The sequence below is a fragment of the Hyperolius riggenbachi genome, chromosome 5, assembly GCF_040937935.1.
Source record: "Hyperolius riggenbachi isolate aHypRig1 chromosome 5, aHypRig1.pri, whole genome shotgun sequence".
Lineage (NCBI taxonomy): Eukaryota > Metazoa > Chordata > Amphibia > Anura > Hyperoliidae > Hyperolius > Hyperolius riggenbachi.
The window spans coordinates 195,796,249-195,815,729 of record NC_090650.1 but is presented as its reverse complement, the minus strand read 5'-3'; the positions used below and the strand labels follow the sequence as shown (position 1 = coordinate 195,815,729).

The 19,481-nt window shown below is 42.4% G+C and overlaps 1 protein-coding gene across 3 annotated transcripts in view; it reads left to right on the top strand.

The window, feature by feature from the left end:
* COBL (cordon-bleu WH2 repeat protein) overlaps window positions 1-15,371 on the top strand; it is a 609,262-nt gene extending 593,891 nt beyond the window's left edge. For all 3 annotated transcript variants that reach the window (XM_068236528.1, XM_068236529.1, XM_068236527.1), the window contains one exon: window positions 14,245-15,371. In XM_068236528.1, coding sequence (XP_068092629.1) covers window positions 14,245-14,271 — 27 coding nt within the window. In that variant the 3' untranslated portion in view covers window positions 14,272-15,371. The remainder of the gene's footprint in view (window positions 1-14,244) is intronic.
* Window positions 15,372-19,481: the final 4,110 nt, after the last annotated feature.

The window sequence follows — 19,481 nt, the reverse complement described above, 5'->3', positions numbered from 1 at the left end:
TTAGTAATATATCTGATTATCGGTGATACTGCAGATCATCAATAATCAGGTATATATCTGTATTTTGGTGATACTGCAGATCACCAATAATCAGATCCTCTCTGTGTTACACCAATCGTTGCAGAACGACAGACCAAAAAATGCAAATGGACGCACTCACCAGCCGTCTGGGCACACTTATCACTTCTGTGGAAAACATCAATATAGTGCTGGGCAGTCACCAGACGGTAATGGACGCTTTGTCTGGATCTTTACAAACCCTCCAGACTGCAGTGAAGGATGTGTGATCTCCTCTTAGCACAGACATACGTATGCCTGTACCTGAAAAATTTTCTGATCACAGATCTGACTTCCGAAATTTTAGTAGAGTGTTATCATACTTTGAGTTAAGACCTAATTCTTCAGGAACTGTGGCCCAAAGGGTTACCTTTATTAAAACCTTGTTATCTGGCGATTCTCAGACCTGGGCGTATAGCCTTCCCACCAGTCACCAGGCCCTGACCTCTGTAGAGGAATTTTTTAAAGCTATGGCTATAATTTACGACGATCCAGACATTGCCTCGACTTCTGAGCGGAAGCTCAAACTTTTACGTCAAGGCAAGAGTCCGGTTGAAGATTATGCTGCTGAATTTAGGAGATGGTCAGTATCGGCCAGGTGGGACACATTTGCCCTTTTAGATTGTTTTTTATCAGGGTTGTCAGACGAGGTCTCCGATCTTATGTTAAGTCAGCCGGAACCTAAGTCCATCGATGAAGCTATTTCATCGGCCATCAGGATAGATCGCCGGCTGTGATATCAGAGACAGACCCGGGGTAAAAACCATGTGAGAATGGTGTCCCACGCTGCTCCTCCAGTGACTCCACTTCCACCCGCTTCACCTCCACCGGAGCCAATGCAGATTGGTCGGTCAAAGTTGTCTCAAGTGGAGTGGAAACGCAGAATTTCAGAGCGTCTCTGTCTTTATTGTGCAGAGGGGGGTCATAGGGTACAGAATTGCCCTAAGAAGTCGGGAAACGCTACTGCCTAGGTGTAGTCGGGGGTAATACCCTAGGCATGCAATTTTTACCCCTAGATGATAAACGTTTGCTTCTTCCCTGTACTGTTTCATGGGAAGATAGGTCGGAAGTCACTGAAGCCTTCATTGACTCAGGCTCAGCGGCTAATTTTATGGATTTTGAATTTGCAAAAAAAATGGGTATCCCGGTCACCCCGGTAGAACCACAGATACAGGTTACTGCAGTAGATGATTCCCCTCTGCAGGGTAACAGTCCTCTGTCACAGACTCCAGAAGTGGGGGTCACTATCGGGGTGTTGCATAGGGAAAATTTGGTTTTTTTTGTGTTACGTATGACAATCTCCACGATCATTCTTGGCATGCCTTGGTTACAACTTCACTCACCTCAGATTAACTGGGCCACTGGTCAGCTAACGAGCTGGTCTTCCCAGTGTTTTCATCATTGTTTAGTGAAGGTAACCTTGGGTGAAACCAAGATTCATGTGGAAGGATTGCCAGATCAATATTCTGAGTTTACAGACGTGTTTTGTCCTAAATCGGCCGATAAACTTCCTCCACATCGCCCTTTCGATTGTCCTATTGATCTCCGGTCTGGTTGTATGCCCCCTAGAGGTCATCTCTACAATTTATCTGGGCCCGAAAAATTGGCCATGCAGGAATACATCCGTGAAAATTTAGCTAAAGGGTTCATTCGCCCTTCCCGGTCGCCTGCTGGTGCAGGTTTCTTTTTTGTAAAGAAAAAAGACGGAGGCCTTCGGACGTGCATTGATTATCGGGGCCTGAATAAAATCATAGTAAAGAATCGCTATCCATTGCCTTTGATAGACGATTTATTTACTCAGGTCACCAATGCTAAGATCTTCTCAAAATTGGATTTGCGGGGTGCATAAAACCTGGTACGGATCCGAGAGGGCGATGAATGGAAGACGGCCATTAACACACCCGATGGGCATTACGAGTACCTGGTGATGCCCTTCGGGTTGTGTAACGCCCCGGCCGTCTTTCAGGAACTCATTAATGAAGTGTTCAGAGAGGTTTTAGGCAAATTTGTCCTAGTATATTTGGATGATATACTAATCTTCTCAGCCAACCTCTCAGAGCATAGGGATCATGTCAGGTTTGTGTTGCACAAGCTAAGACAAAACATGTTATATGCCAAATTGGAGAAATGCATTTTTGAGATAACATCTGTCACCTTTCTGGGGTACATAATTTCTATCTCAGGCCTTTCTATGGACCCTGCCAAGGTCTCTGCTGTTCTGGAGTGGCCTCAGCCCGTGGGTCTAAAAGCTCTCCAGAGATTCTTGGGGTTCGCTAACTACTATAGAAGGTTCATTAAGGGGTACTCCACAGTCATCGCACCCCTTACCAGTCTCACAAAGAAAGGGGCAGATACTAACCACTGGTCCTCCGAAGCTCTTGCTGCTTTCTCCACCCTGAAGGAATTGTTTTGTACTGCACCCATTTTAAGACACGTTGACATCTCCTATCACTTTATTGTGGAGGTAGATGCCTCAGAGGTTGGGGTAGGGGCTGTGCTGTCTCAGCGTTCTGGGTTGCAGGGAAGGTTACACCCGTGTGCCTATTTCTCTTGTAGATTTTCACCCGCAGAGAAAAACTACGATATAGGCAACAGGGAGCGCCTAGCCATTAAATTGGCCTTTGAGGAATGGTGTCATTGGCTAGAGGGAGCAGAACATACGGTTACAGTTTACACTGATCACAAAAATTTGGAATACATCGAGGGGGCTAAGATATTGAGTCCCCGACAGGCTCGGTGGTCACTGTTTTTCTCGAGATTCAGATTTATAATCACGTATACCCCAGGTAGTAAAAACATTAAAGCAGACGCTTTATCCAGATGTTTCGAACCAGAGACAGCACAGCCCTCAGACCCAGAGACTATTCTCCCACAGAAAGTGGTGTTGGCAGCCACAGAGACCTGGAGGAACTGGACTGAAACTTTAAGTCCTTTCCAACAGGACGTCCCTGAGGGAAAGCCTGAAGGGGTCATGTTTGTACCGTTGCCATTCCGCCTCCAGATTTTGCAGATGTTCCACTCCCACAAGAAAGCTGGACATCCTGGTGCCACCAGAACACAGGATCTTGTTGCTAGGTGTGCATGGTGGCCTTCATTGGCAACTGACTGCAAGGAGCATGTGAGGGAATGTGCAGTATGTGCAAGAAGTAAACCCTCCCGTTAGGCACCTGTGGGAACATTGCAGCCTTTACCCACCCCGAGTGAACCATGGACCCATTTGTCCATGGATTTTGTGGGCAAACTCCCAAAGTCTGAGGGCATGTCGGTCATTTGGGTGGTAATCGAAAGATTCAGGGAAATGGCCCATTTCGTGCCCCTGAAAGGACTCCCCTCGGCCCAGGAGTTGGCCGATCTTTTCATCCTACATATCTTCCGGCTACATGGTATTCCGGAAAATATAGTGTCAGATCGGGGAGTCCAATTTGTTTCTAAATTTTGGAGGGCATTCTGTCATCAGTTGGGCATGGAACTGTCGTTTTCATCGGGCTACCACCCACATACCAATGGTCAGACTGAGAGAATTAATCAATCTCTGGAACAGTTTTTAAGGTGTTATGTGGCGGATGCACAGACTGATTGGGTCAAGTTCTTGCCGTTTGCAGAATTTGCACACAATAATTTGAAAAGCTCTTCTTCTGGATTCTCTCCATTTCAGGGGGTAACAGGAAGGTTGCCTAGGTTCTCCCCATTGCCAGTAGCTTCTACTCCGTTTCCAGCTCTGGAGGCTTGGCAAAAATCATTTAAAAACATTTGGGGAATGGTGAAAAAGAATCTAGAGAAGGCTTTTCAGAGTCAGAAAGGACAAGCTGACAAAAAAACGTTCCATAGAGTGGAAGTTTCGGCCAGGAGACTTGGTCTGGGTGTCCACTCGTCATTTGGCCCTAAAACAGCCTTCACCCAAGCTGGGACCCAGATTCGTGGGCCCTTTCCCAGTAACCAGGAAAATCAACAATGTTACTTATGCCATTGATCTTCCTGCCAGTATGCGGGGTGTGAGATCATTCCATGTAACCCTGCTCAAACCAGCAGTGCAGGTGGATTCCACTCCTCCTCCCCCTGTGATGGTGGACGACCAACCTGAGTATGAAGTGGAAAATTTTTTAGACTCACGTATTGTACAGAACTCAGTACAGTATTTGGTTCACTGGAAGGGTTATGGCATTGAGGAAAGAACATGGGTACCTGAGTGCCGCATGCATGCGGATAAATTGAAGAGGGAGTTCCACGCCCTATATCCTGAGAAACCGGGTAGGAGCTGTCCGGAGTCCACTCCTCAGGGAGGGGGGGGGGTACTGTGAGAAAACGCGGAAAAGCCGCCACGTGCGCTCAGAACAAGGCGGCTGATTCCGAGTCCAACGCGGCGGTTTGCACGCGTAGGCCTACATCTGTCAGTATGGCTGAACGCGGAGAAACCGCGCATGCCTTGATAGCAGTGCGGCTGGCTCCGCGTCCAGCGCGGCGGGTGGTACGCAAGACATGTCTGGTGTGGCTGGGACTGATAGTCCACACAGGTTCAGAAGAACAGTTGAGAGGCAGAACTTTTATGACAGCCAGAAGGGAGTCAGCTGACCAAGCCGGTCAGCTGACGATTGTACCAGTTCCCATTGGTCCAGCATTTAGGGGAGGCGCTGGAGAGCGCTGGGCTATATATACTGGGTGCTGGTCATTCGCTGGTGGTCTGCCGTTGCGATCACTACGTGGAAGCACTCAGACCTTATTGTCAGAATCTTTATTATCATTCTGTTATACTTCAGATTAGTTCTAGGGTGTTGATGATCAAGGACCTCACACCCAAGATTAGGAATCTGTGTTCTCATTCTGTTATACTTCAGACTAGTTCCAGGGTGTTGATGATCAAGGACCTCACACCCAAGATTAGGGACTTGTGTTATCATTCTGTTATACCTCAGACTAGTTCCAGGGTGTTGATGATCAAGGACCTCACACCCAAGATTAGGGATTTGTGCTATCATTCTGTTATACCTCAGACTAGTTCCAGGGTGTTGATGATCAAGGACCTCACACCCAAGATTAGGAACTTGTGTTACCATTCTGTTATACTTCAGACTAGTTCCAGGGTGTTGATGATCACGGAGCTCACACCCAAGACTAGGCGTTATTTATTATCTGTTATGACTTTCTGCTTTCCTGACCACTCTTCTGTTCACTGATTTGGTACTTCGCTTTATCTGATACTCTGTTGCCAAACCCTGCTTGCCTTTGGATTACCAAATCAGCTTCCTGTCTTTGTACTGTGTATGTCCGTGTGTTGCCGACCTGGCTTGTCCGACCTTGAGAGCTATCTCCCCAGTTTAGAGATAGTTCACAGACCAGTCAGTGACATTCTCTATTGGTGTCACTCACGCTCTGGTCCTTCCCTCTCCCAGTCTGACTCCTCCCTGCGGGAGAGTCTCAGGCTGCTGGAAGGTACTTACTCTAGCAGTATTCCTTACTGCCTTGTACCTGTCTTCCTGGTATTGTTCTCAAAGTATTACTGTTGCACCAAACACTCATATTTCTCAGGTGTCCAGAGGTTAGTAATATATCTGATTATCGGTGATACTGCAGATCAACAATAATCAGGTATATATCTGTATTTTGGTGATACTGCAGATCACCAATAATCAGATCATCTCTGTGTTACACCACGTGTTATTTAAGAAACGGACTGTCTTCTGGTTGCTGAGGGCTGGTCACTTCTTCTATCCACAACCTTTTAAACACCTACTACAGTGGTTTGCAAAAGTATTCGACCCCCTTGAAGTTTTCCACATTTTGTCATATTACTGCCACAAACATGAATCAATTTTATTGGAATTCCACGTGAAAGACTAATACAAAGTGGTGTACACGTGAGAAGTGGAACAAAAATCATAAATGATTCCAAACATTTAAAAAATAATAACTGAAAAGTGGGGTGTGCATATTTATTCAGCCCCCCCGAGCCAGTACTTTGTAGAACCACCTTTTGCTGCAATTAAAGCTTCCAGTCTTTTAGGGTATGTCTCTACCAGCTTTGCACATCTAGAGACTGAAATCCTTGCCCATTCTTCTTTGCAAAACAGCTCCAGCTCAGTCAGATTAGATGTACAGTGTTTGTGAACAGCAGTTTCCAGATTTTGCCACAGATTCTCGATTGGATTTAGATCTGGAATATGACTGGGCCATTCTAACACATGGATATGTTTTGTTTTAAACCATTCCATTGTTGCTCCAGCTTTATGTTTAGGGTTGTTGTCCTGCTGGAAGGTGAACCTCTGCCCCAGTCTCAAGTTTTTTGCAGACTCCAAGAGGTTTTCTTCCAAGATTGCCCTGTATTTGGCTCCATCCATCATCCCATCAACTCTGACCAGCTTACCTGTCCATGGTGAAGAGAAGCACCCCCAGAGCATGATGCTGCCACCACCATATTGGACAGTGGGGATGGTGTGTTCAGAGTGATGTGCAGTTTTAGTTTTCCACCACACATAGCGTTTTGCACTTTGGCTAAAAAGTTCCATTTTGGTCTCATCTGACCAGAACACCTTCTTCCACATGTTTGCTGTGTCCCCCACATGGCTTGTGGAAAACTGCAAACGGGACTTCTTGCTTTTCTGTTAACAATGGCTTTCTTCTTGCCACTCTTCCATAAAAGCCAACTTTGTGCAGTGCACGACTAATAGTTGTCCTACGGACAGATTCCCCCACCTGAGCTGTAGATCTCTGCAGCTCGTCCAGTGTCACTATGGGCCTCTTGACTGCATTTCTGATCAGCACTCTCCTTGTTCGGCCTGTGAGTTTAGGTGGACGGCCTTGTCTTAGTAGGTTTACAGTTGTGCCATACTCCTTCCATTTCTGAATGATCGCTTGAACAGTGCTCCGTGGGATGTTCAAGGCTTTGGAAATCTTTTTGTAGCCTAAGCCTGCTTTAAATTTCTTAATAACTTTATCCCTGACCTGTCTGATGTGTTCTTTGGACTTCATGGTGTTGTTGCTGCCAATATTATTTTAGACAACCTCTAAGGCCGTCACAGAGCAGCTGTATTTGTACTGACATTAGATTACACACAGGTGCACTCTATTTAGTCATTAGCAGTCATCAGGCAATGTCTATGGGCAACTGACTGCACTCAGACCAAAAGGGGCTGAATAATTACGCACACCCCACTTTGCAGTTATTTATTTGTAAAAAAAATGTTTGAAATCATGTATGATTTTAGTTCCACTTCTCACCTGTACACCACTTAGTATTGGTCTTTCACGTGGAATTACAATAAAATTGATTCATGTTTATGGCAGTAATATGACAAAATGTGGAAAACTTCAAGGGGTCCGAATACTCTTGCAAACCACTGTATATGAGTTGCTAGGGTAAAACTCCATTGTAGAAAAGATCTGGTAAAGAAGATTTTGATCTATGTAGTGGACATAGACTTAGGCTAGGTTTCCACTTGTGCATTTTGTGTCAGATTTTTCTCTCAGAAAATTTGCATTGATTTGGCAACTAATGTTAGTGAATAGGGCTGTTTCCTTTCAATGCGAATTTTCGCATACGTTCGTACACGGGAAAAAATCTGAGGTCCTGCATCATTTTTTTTGGACATCGCATACGATTCGCGTACAATGCTTTGCATAGGCACACAGACCTGGGGAAAACACCGCTCTACTCCACTAGCCTTCACTACAGTGCTCGATCTGGGCAGCTAGTCCAAAATCAGACAAAAGGAAGAATGGTCCGCACTTGACAGTGAAGTATAGAACTTTATTGTGGACGTATCCAATATCTCCATGGCAGGCTTTAAATAGCTGACATGTTTCGGACTAACCGTCCTTATTCATAGCTCTGCATAGGCAATGCGAATTTTTGCGTTATTTGTGCAAAAATTCGCATTAGATCCGTGGTTACAGGAAGTTGTCAGCAGTCATGACTAAGCTGGTATGTTATATTTAACTAATGCAAATTTTCGCGTACGAGAATTCCCATAAAAATGTGTACAAAATTTACTTGCAAATTTTCATCAAGCAGAAAAATCTTGCTCAATTTTTTTCAGGCGAAAATGTCACGCTACAGTGGAAATGTAGCCTTAGGTTAGTTAATATTGAGAGCAGCGTAGTTCATCTTGTCTTGCAACATGAATACAGAAAACAGAAAATATGCTGTACATCAAATAATTTGAGTACATTACAAGCTTGAAATAAGCAATAACACAAACTATCTTGACCATAAGATGTTATAACTAAGTAACAAATTATCTACAATTAAATTGAAGGGAAACTCCTCTTAGCACTAACTACACCTAAATGTGTAACATAAATAATCTCTGGCCAACCGCAACTCTTCCTGCAGAAGGATTGTTCTTAAAGAGACTCCGTAACAAAAATTGCATCCTGTTTTTTATCATCCTATAAATTCCAAAAGCTATTCTAATGTGTTCTGGCTAACTGCAGCACTTTATGCTATCACTGTCTCTGTAATAAATCAATGTATCTTTCCCCTGTCAGACTTGTCGGCCTGTGTCTGGAAGGCTGCCAAGTTCTTCAGTGTTGTGGTTCTGCTATGAACTCCCCCCTCTCTGCACACTGCCTGTGTGTTATTTAGGATTAGAGCAGCTTCTCTCTTATCTTTTACAAGCTGGATAAATCGTCCTCTGAGCTGGCTGGGCTTTCACATACTGAAGAATTACAGACAAGGGCAAAGCTGTTTGCAGGAAGAAAAGAGCAGCCTGAAACTTCAGTGCATGAGAACAGGGGGAAGAAACACACAAATGATCTCTTGAGATTCAAAAGGAATGCTGTATACAGCCTGCTTGTGTATGGATGTATTTTCTATGTGTGGACATGCTGTACATCAACCTACTTTCTGTTTTGGTGGCCATTTTGTTTGTTTACAAACAAACTTTTTAAAACTGTTTTTAACCACTTTTAATGTGGTGAGGAGCGGCGAAATTGTGACAGAGGGTAATAGGAGATGTCCCCTAACGCACTGGTATGTTTACTTTTGAGCGAATTTAACAATACAGATTCTCTTTAAAGAGTCTTATACACATTTGATACATTTTCTGAAAGACAGAACCTCAAAGTGGTCACTTGTTTTTATTTTGGATACCACAAACTGCAATGTATTATCAATTAGCAAAAATGTTTCCTTGCAAGTTAACTTAGAGTTTGTAAACAGTAACCTTCAAGTAGCCCATTTCATGTAAACAAAATTGGTAAATGTGGTGGTAAAACTATTAAAGAGGAACTCCAGTGAAAAAAATGTAGTAAAAAAAGTGTTTCATTTTTTACCATAATTATGTATAAATGATTTAGTCAGTGTTTGCTCATTGTAAAATCTTTCCTCTCCCCGATTTACATTCTGACATTTATTACATGGTGACATTTTTACTGTGGGCCAGTTATGTAGCTGCTCCTAGCTGTTTTGGCTGTTAGAGACAGCTGTAAACAGCTAATTCCTGTCTGTGAACCTTGTTACATTGTGGCAGTTTGCCCAGAGTACCGCGGTACTCAGAGCTTCTTGTGGGAGGGGTTTCAGCACAAAATCAGTCATACGGTGCCCCCTGATGGTCTGTTTGTGAAAATCATTATATTTCTCATGTAAAAGGGGGTATCAGCTACTGATTGGGATAAAGTTCAATTCTAGGTTGGAGTTTCTCTTTAAGTGCGTGGTAACCAATGCTCGGAGCCTTGCAAATAAAATAGACGAACTAGAGTTCATTCTGAATGACAAAGGCTATGACATTGTGGGAATAACCGAGACATGGATGGATGAAAGCCATGACTGGATAGCTAATTTAAAAGGATACATTGGGCCTGATGCAATTATCAGACTCGCCAGTGTTAAACGCTGGTGAGTCTGATAATCAGACGACTATAAAGTCGCCTGATCCAATTGCATTTAGCCCTAGGCAGGGTGCTAAAAGAACTCGCTTGGGCAATATTATCGCCCAGCAAGTTCCTTACACCCTATACTATTACACTTTGCATGCCTCCGGGAAGCGATGCTTCCCGGCAGACATGAGCGTTAGCTTAGACCTGCAAAAAGCAGGTCTAAACATGCTAACGCACGACATCGCCGCTGCATCTGGGGGTCTCCTTTAATAAGGAGACCCCCAGAGCTCCCTGCCAGCCGCCGCTCGTCTCCGCAACCCCCCACAAAGTTACAAAGCTACAAATTGCTTAAATTTCTTACCGCCACTTTACACCCGTTGGTGGCCGCATCTCGCCGCAAGTCCCCGCTGTGTAATTACAGTGTACTAGTTACTGTAATTACACTCACTAACAACAGAGTCCTGGCAAAGCATCTTTGAATCAGCCGCTGGGGCTCCCCATTGGTTCACAGGCTGGACTTATGAAAATAGCTCAGCCTGTGAACCAATGGGGAGCCCCGGCGACTGATTCAAAGATGCTTTGCCGGGACTCTGTTATTAGTGAGTGTAATTACAGTAACTCGTACACTGTAATTACACAGCGGGGACTTGCGGCGAGATGCGGCGGCCGACGGGTGTAAAGCGGCGGTAAGGAATTTAAGCAATTTGTAGCTTTGTAACTTTGTGGGGGGTTGCAGAGACGAGCGGCGGCCGGGGAGGGGGAGCTCTGGGGGTCTCCTTATTAAAGGAGACCCCCAGATGCAACGGCGGAAGATGGCGGCGGATGTTCGGCGGGTTGTGCGCATGTGTGGGGAGCGAGTCCGTGGTGCTGATGGACAGCACCACAGGGTAAACCTCGCTCCCCATCGCCCGGTAATAGGGAGCATCGCTCAGGCTTTCGCCTGAGTAATGCTCCCTAACGATCGGCCATCGCACGAGTGAAACTGGCAATAGGATTTGCCGGTAATCCTTGTGCGATGGCAAGGTGATAAGTAGCTCGCATCTGCCTATCACCTGGAATAGCATCAGGCCCAATGTGTTTAGGAAGGATAGAACAGGGAAAAAAGGTGGAGGGGTTTGTCTCTTTGTTAAGAATTCTTTTACAGCTGTCCTCAACGATGAGATGGAGGAAGATTGCGAAGATGTGGAGTCCGTTTGGGTAAATATTCATGGTGGAAATAAAAGTTGCCAATTGCTTATTGGAGTATGCTACAGGCCACCTCATATTAATGAAGCTGCAGAACTGCGATTACTACAGCAGATTGAAAAAGCTGCAAGTAAAAATGAGGTCATAGTTATGGGCGACTTCAACTTTCCAGACATTGACTGGAGTATTGAGGCTACCCATTCTGGTAAAAGCAGCAGATTTCTCGCAGCACTACAGGACAATTACTTGACTCAAATGGTAACTGAACCAACTAGGGGGAATGCGTTACTGGATCTGATCATTTCTAATAGACCAGATAATGTATCAAATGTGCAGGTTCAAGAACATTTGGGAAATAGTGATCACAACATGATAACATTTGATCTGGTGACTGATAGGCCACGGGGCAGCGGGACCACTAAAACTATGAATTTTAGAAAAGCAAAGTTCAATCAAATTAGGCAGGCACTAAGTTTGGTGAACTGGGATAATGTACTACAAGGGGAGGACACTGAAGGGAAATGGCAAGCTTTTAAACTTATTCTCAATCAATATTGTAGTATGTATATCCCACATGGAAACAAAATATCTAGGAATAAAAAAAGGCCTCTATGGATGAATAGGAAGGTTAGAGATAAAATGAAGAGGAAAAAGAATGCCTACAAGGTCCTAAAACAGGAGGGGACTGAGGCTGCTTTAAGCAATTATAAGGAGTGCAATAAAAATTGTAAAAAAGAAATTAGGCTGGCAAAGATCGAAGCTGAAAATCAAATCCCTAGGGATATCAAATCTGATCCAAAAAAGTTTTACAAGTACATCAACTCTAAAAAAAGAAAGGTTGACTGTATAGGACTCCTAAAGGATGAGGGTGGGAACTCAATGGTGGATGACCAAGGTAAGGCAGATTTATTAAATGCTTTCTTTGCTTCTGTCTTCACAAAGGAAACAGCACTGTTGCAAATTACAGAGGCAGAAGAGTCTCAATCTTCTAACTGTAATATTAAATACTTAAAGAGACACTAAAGCGAGAATAAATCTCGCTTCAGTGCTTATATTCAGCAGGGGCATGTGTGCCCATGCTAAAACGCCGCTATCCCGCGGCTAAACTGGGGTCCCTTACCCCCCCAATCCCCTCGTGGAGTCCCGGGCAGCGCTTCCGCATTCAGGCAGGGCTAATGGCCGCAGCCCTGCCTCACACGCGTCTGTCAGCGCGTATCTCCGCCTCTCCCCCGCTCCTCTCAGTCTTCCTTCGCTGGGGGAGAGGCGTTGATGCGCCGCTGATAGACGGCGCTGAGAGGCAGGGCTGCAGCCGTTAGCCCTGCCTCAAGAGCAGCAAAATCTACGACCAATTTGGTCATTGATTTTGCAGGGGGGGATTTGGGGGTGAAGGGCCCCCCGTTCAGCCGCGGGATAGCGGCGTTTTAGCAGGGGCACACATGCCCCTGCTGAATATAATCACTGAAGCGAGATTTATTCTCGCTTCAGTGTCTCTTTAACGCAGGAAGAAGTGAAGGCAAGACTAAATAAATTAAATATAGACAAGACACCTGGCCCGGATGGCATGCATCCTCGGGTCCTAAGGGAATTAAGTTCAGTTATAGATAAACCCCTTTATCTTATCTTTTGTGACTCTCTTTCAACTGGCAGAGTTCCTGTGGATCGGCGTACAGAGATACTATACATGACTTCATAGTAGAAAATAATCTTATTTCACAGCATCAACATGGGTTTACTAAAGACAGGTCCTGTTTGACTAACATGCTCAGCTTTTATGAGGTAGTGAACGCTAATATGGATATTGGGAATGCTGTAGATGTGATATACTTGGACTTTGCAAAGGCCTTTGACACTGTTCCCCACAAAAGTCTGGTGCAAAAGTTTAGGATGCAAGGACTGGGGAAGAGTCTGTGTGCATGGATAGGGAACTGGCTAATGGACAGAAAACGAAGAGTTGTAGTCAATGGATCATACTCAAAATGGGCGACTGTTAGCAGTGGGGTCCCACAGGGGTCTGTACTGGGTCCAGTGCTCTTCAATTTATTTATTAATGACCTAGTAGATGCAGTAGTGAGCAATGTTGCTATTTTTGTAGATGATACAAAATTGTGCAGAATCATCAACTCTCAGGAAGATAGTGTCATATTGCAACAGGATCTGGATAGGATGGCTATATGGGCACATACATGGCAGATGAAATTCAATGTTGAAAAATGTAAAGTCATGCATTTTGGTCGTACCAATGGTCTAGTACCATACAAAATAAATGGGATACAGTTGGGGACTTCAAACTTGGAGAAGGACTTAGGAGTACTCATCGACAACAAGTTAAATAATCGTACTCAATGCCAAGTCACTGCAGCTAAAGCTAACAACATTTTGGGATGCATTAAAAGGGAAATAAAAACTCGAGATGCTAGCATAATATTGCCCCTGTTTAACTCTCTAGTAAGGCCACATCTGGAATATTGAATTCAGTTCTGGGCACCACATTACAAAAAAGATATTGCAGTTTTAGAGCAGGTGCAGAGACGAGCAACAAAATTGATACATGGGATGGAGGGTCTCACTTACCAAGAAAGGTTAGATAAACTGGGTTTATTTAGTCTAGAGAAAAGACACCTTAGAGGAGATCTAATTAACATGTATAAATACATCAGAGGGCAATATAATAGCTTGGCGGATGAGCTTTTTGTCCCTAGGCCTTCTCAAAGGACTAGAGGACATGATCTGCGCATGGAGGAAAAACGTTTTAGCCATTTATTTAGGAAAGGGTTCTTTACAGTAAGAGTGATTAAGATGTGGAATGCATTGCCACAGGAAGTCGTTATGGCAAACTCTATACGTGCATTTAAAGGGGGCTTAGATGCTTTCCTTGCGTTGAAAGACATCCATGGCTACAATTACTAGGTAATGCCTAATGATGTTGATCCAGGGATTTTATCTGATTGCTGTCTGGAGTCGGGAAGGAATTTTTCCCTTTTGGGACTAATTGGACCATGCCTTGGAAGGGTTTTTTCACCTTCCTCTGAATCAACAGGGATATGTGAGGGAGCAGGCTGGTGTTGTACTTTGTACTGGTTGAACTCGATGGACGTATGTCTTTTTTTAACCAAAATAACTATGTAACTATGTAATAACTATGTAACTATGTAACCTGCTGGACCTTATTCAGTTTATTTTCCTTCTCAACAGGTCCCTGCTGCATTGCGTACATTGTAAGACAAAAATGGAGACAACAACTCTACCTATCTCTGGTATCAGGTCAACAACACACTTGAGAGGTCCAGAACAGAATGACCGTCTGATTATTTTGTAAATCAGCCAAATTTTTTAAACTGTTTCAGAATTATGGTTCAAAGGGGAAATAATATATTGCGATGTTGCATATGTGCCAAGGAAAATGTGCTTAGCCTTGAAATGCATTCAGTGTTTGCCAATGAAATATTCCTTTTGGCTGGTGAAAATGAGCAGAAAGTATCAGGGTTTAAATAATACTCCTCACAAAAGAACAGTACGGTTGATGAAACAGTTTAGAACTTTTCAGGTGATTTGTCGGGATACAAAGCTGCACACATGAAGAAACTAGAAACTTTTGTCAGTTATGCTCTTCCCCAGTGCAAGAGGTGAGAGTTAAATACTGTATGTGAAAATTAAAGAGATATTCCTGGGCTATGAAGGGCATGGCCCATACTACAGACTGACGTACCTGATAGACTTTAAGCGTGAAATTAAAACTCATCTCCAGGTACAGATATAAATATACAATTTAATAGCTGAGTAATCAGAGTTGCGTGAATTGAAAAGCTTCTGCAGCTCCAGTAGATGTAATAGAAAGTACTGTTGACATATTTGCAGATAATAGAACATTATCAACACCTGCAGCTGAACCTGATGGACATGTCTTTTTTTAACCTATATGTATGTAACTATGTTGAAATTCTGTCTTAAAATTTTAAGATGCTGGTTACATCAGTCAGTCAGTTGTATATTTAGTGGATGGGGATGCTGTCTGGATAATTCTGCATTTTTAATGGTAAGGAGGCAGACACAGACCGAATCCCCCTTGAGATGACTGCAGGCTGTACTTGTGACAGTCTGTGGTGCACAAAAGTGGCCATTGTTTTGGCTCTTGATTTTACAAATGATTTATTTGATGCGATTTAACCACAGTGCAGATACACTCTGCTACTGGCTACCTGAACAGGTATTGGAAAACATTTGTGCCTAGCTAATAATATCACATATGATTTTTTTGCATAATGAAGTATTTATTGTTTTTTGTTGTTTTTTTTTTTTCTTTGGAGGGGGGGGGGGTACTTTTACAACTGTCTTGTTGCAATTATGTTCCTTTATGTAAAACAATAAATAAATAAATAGTAAATAAATAAAAAACATAGAGTAAAGTAAAAGGGCCAGCAGCTTCTGGTCCCATGATCAAAAATTTAAGACAGAATTGATAGTTATGGAAATCTCATTTCACACAAAAAGGTAATATGTAATTCTAAACTAATACAGTAGGCATATTTAGATCTGCACCTGAAGATGGGCTTTAACTTGTGTAAACCTGACCAATTTAAAGACTTCCTAAGCACAGTGGATATGTCCACAAGCATAAAACAGGATAGGTGAATATTACGTTTACTAAAACCATTCCATTTGTCTAATCAGTATCATAAAACATGTTTATTGTTCCTTCATCTATGTGAAATATATTTAATTGCATGCTTGATATGCTATGGTTATACAGTCTCATGAACTATAACATATTCATATTTTGTGCAAAATGTTTATATGTTTCTTATTGTCATAGTGGGGAAAGCTTAGTCATTGTTGGCATGGTGGTATCTAACATTTTCACCTTCCAGCTCTCAGTGAAATTTGGTATGAATGCCGTTTGGATACAAACATGTTAATAATTTGTTGCATTATAGTGATAAGAGGAGTCTTCTCGAACACACAGGGGCATATGCAATTCACTTTTTCACCTGAGTTTTCTCCTAGGTGAAATTTTTAAACTTGTCAATAAAATGCCTTTTAAGCCACCAGCAAGCAAGAAAACACTCAAAATAATTTTGATAGTACTTTTTAACCTACGTTTTGGTACTTTTTTAGTTGAAAAGTGCTCGAAAGTTATTTTAAATTGAAGATGAAAACTTATCTCCTAGGAGAAAACTCAGGTGAAAAAATGAATTGCATATGGCCCACAGTTTGTATGCTGCAGAGATCAATTTTTAGGGCCAGTAAGTAATATCTATCTTTAAAATAACTAAGCGGGCGCACGCTCTAGGAAGCCAAAAAGCAAATATAGCTGTGGGGCTACAGCACTGATGCGAAGGCCAGGGTATTTAAACCCTTGCCTATCAGCGGTCTGTGCTGTTCCGTCATTTGAGCAGTTGTGGCATGCTCCACGCCGTTCATGATTCCTGTAACACCAGCCAGTGTCAGTCCTGTCATCAGTCAGTCCTGTCTTTAGTCAGTGCTTTTAACAGTCAGTCCTGTCATCGGGCACTCCCATCATCAGTCAATCCCATTACTAGTAAGCCCGATCACCATCAGTCCCGTCATCAGTCATTCCTGTACTTTAGTCCAGCCAGTCCTCTCATCATCAGCCTGTCCTGTCACATTTATCCTGTCAGGCCTCATCCCGTTCTGTCACGCCAGTCTCTATCCCGTCCTGTCCACTCAAACTGGGTACAACCATCTAAATACATATTAAAATATATAAACAGAAACTAAAATCTTAATATTTCAAGAATCTCAAAAATATTACAAATAATCTAAAATATAAATATGATTGCTCATGTGATTTGTGGCAAATCTGCAGGTCTGTAGCATACAGTATGACTAAAGGTCTATGGTTAATGCAATACTCCTTAATAAATATACGTAATAGTTATATGTATCAAATTTTGCCTACTAGCATGCTTGCTGCCGCTATCACACTTTTAAAAAAAACTCAAAAACCTGAAGTAATAGGAAATGCAGTTTAATGTATGTGTTACTGCATAATGAACAAAATGTAATTGATTTGTTTGCTCACACTTACAAAAGACCCAGTTTCTTCATATCTACTGCACTTAAAGTAACACTATTGATCAACATGTTTTTTATCCTGGGATTGGGGTAACTTGAAAAAGTGCTCCTAACCACTGATGTATACATTTCACTGCTTATCTCTTTTGTTTACTGTATCAAGTTCCTTTTGGACTTCACTGACCTGATAGCCAGGCTGATGGACTAGTGAATCATAAAGGGGGGGGGGGATTCCTTTTCCTGTATCTGTGTGTGAGTCAGGTCTCACTAGCTTAACTGTAGCTGATTGTGTCTCTTAATGAGCTCTCTGCACTGAGAGCAGATGAAATGTATATTGTTATGTGCAGCATAAACATTTGTGATTGTGTGTGAAACCTGTTACCTAGGCTTTTCATATTAAACATTTTTTTGTTGCTTTCAAAGAAAAATACTCTGTAGGCTCCTATGCAAAGAACAGCACTGGCTGTGTAACAGCCCTTTCCTAAAGGTTTGTTCCAATGCAGATACAACCTACACACAACAAATTACAGCTTTTGCCTCTGATATGTAACATGAAAAGTAGGGAAATGTTTACACAACTACTTAAACATTATTTGTACATTGTCATTTTAGAACACTTGGGTATTGATAGTGTTCCTTTAAAAAAACTTGACAGCAAATTCTGTAGTGGGGCAAACTTTCTGACAGCTGCAGCTCATAGGAAAGTCACATGATCAGCTGAACAGCCAATGGAATTATTGGGAGGAAAGAGAAAGAACCTTTTCCTCAAACAGCAGAAGCAGGCTGGTTATTAATTCTCAGAAAGTTAAGCATAAGTATAGAAATACCTTGGCGTTGCCTGCTCTTAAAATAAAAAGTACAATCCTTGTGGCAGTTAGATACGGAGCATTCCAGATCAGTTTATTTTGGTGATAGAAATGGTAGGTTTACAATAAACAAAACAGACATGTAAAATTTGCATGCATGCTTTGCTAAGGCTACTCTTACAACTGAAATACTAATGTATTCAATAAGCAGACATGTTCTTTGGCCTTTATACTTACTTGGCAAATTGAAATGTAGTAAATATATTTATTAGGACTGTTCCAGACTACGACTTTACAATCAAGACTAGTTTAAGATGGCAATAAACATTGCTAAAAGGGAGAAAGGAAAATTGATCTTCTGGTCAAATGGCAAATGTTCTTCCTTAAAAGAAGGGTCTTACTCTTATTTTTTTTAAGAGAGCGTTAAAAGATTATTTAGCAATTATAACATTATAATTATGGAAAAATTTAGTGAGTGGCAATGACAGAGGTCCATTAGTTGAGATGTTCCTGACCATTCCTTGTGCAATACGTAAAAAAAACCTTTTTTTTTTTCACCCTTCGGGCTTTATTATTTCATTTTTCTTACCATCTTAAAAGTATATATTGTTTTCACAAAGTTTCTTGTCCTCACAGCCTTTGCACAAGAAAACATTGTTCCTGAGGTTTAGTACTCCTGTAGTACACAAAATTCACCTGTTTCATTTACAGCACTTAGGCCTAGTGCACACCAGAGCGTTTCCGCTGCGGTTTGCGATCCGCTTGCGGGTGCGGATCCGCTAGGGTAATGTATTTCAATGGGCTGGTGCACACCAGAGCGGGAGGCGTTTTGCAGAAACGCATACTCCCGGGCTGCTGCAGATTTTGGATTGCGGATGCGTTTCTGCCTCAATGTTAAGTATAGGAAAAACGCAAACCGCTCTGAAAAACGGCACTTCAGAGCGGTTTGCCAGGCGGTTTTTGTTACAGTAGCTGTTCAGTAACAGCTTTACTGTAACAACACATGAAATCTACTACACCAAAAACGCTTCCCAAAACCGCAAAATGCTAGCTGAAACGCTACAGAAAAATAAGAAAAAGCGTTTCAAAATCTGCTAGCATTTTGTGGATCTGCTAGCGGTTTTTGGTGTGCACCAGGCCTTTCAGTACTTGTTCTAAAGCCATTGGATACTGTACATGCAAGTACCAAAACCACCTTATGTTTCTTAATTTGCAAATGGAGTCCTTTTCTTTTTCTTTAAAATAAAAAAAATAGTATTCAACAGAGAATGTAAAAATTAACATCCAAGGCTGAGCCCAACTCTCACATGAAAATTTTTGAGCCTTGTGAAAGGTTATTCAGTCCCTAGGTGTCATAGCGGGGAGGTGCCTTGCTATCAAGAAATATCCTTTTTTTAGGTGCTTTATATATTTTCATTTTATTTAACACATTTTGGGCTTACATTTAATTACCATTTAGTAGTGGGTATACATTGGTATAGCAAGCACATTGCATGCTAAGAGCTTATATTTCTCCAAGGCTGTTGAGGTAATGCGTAATCAGGAGATTTCAGCTCTCAAATATCCAAGCACTATGTTTTAGCTGATATA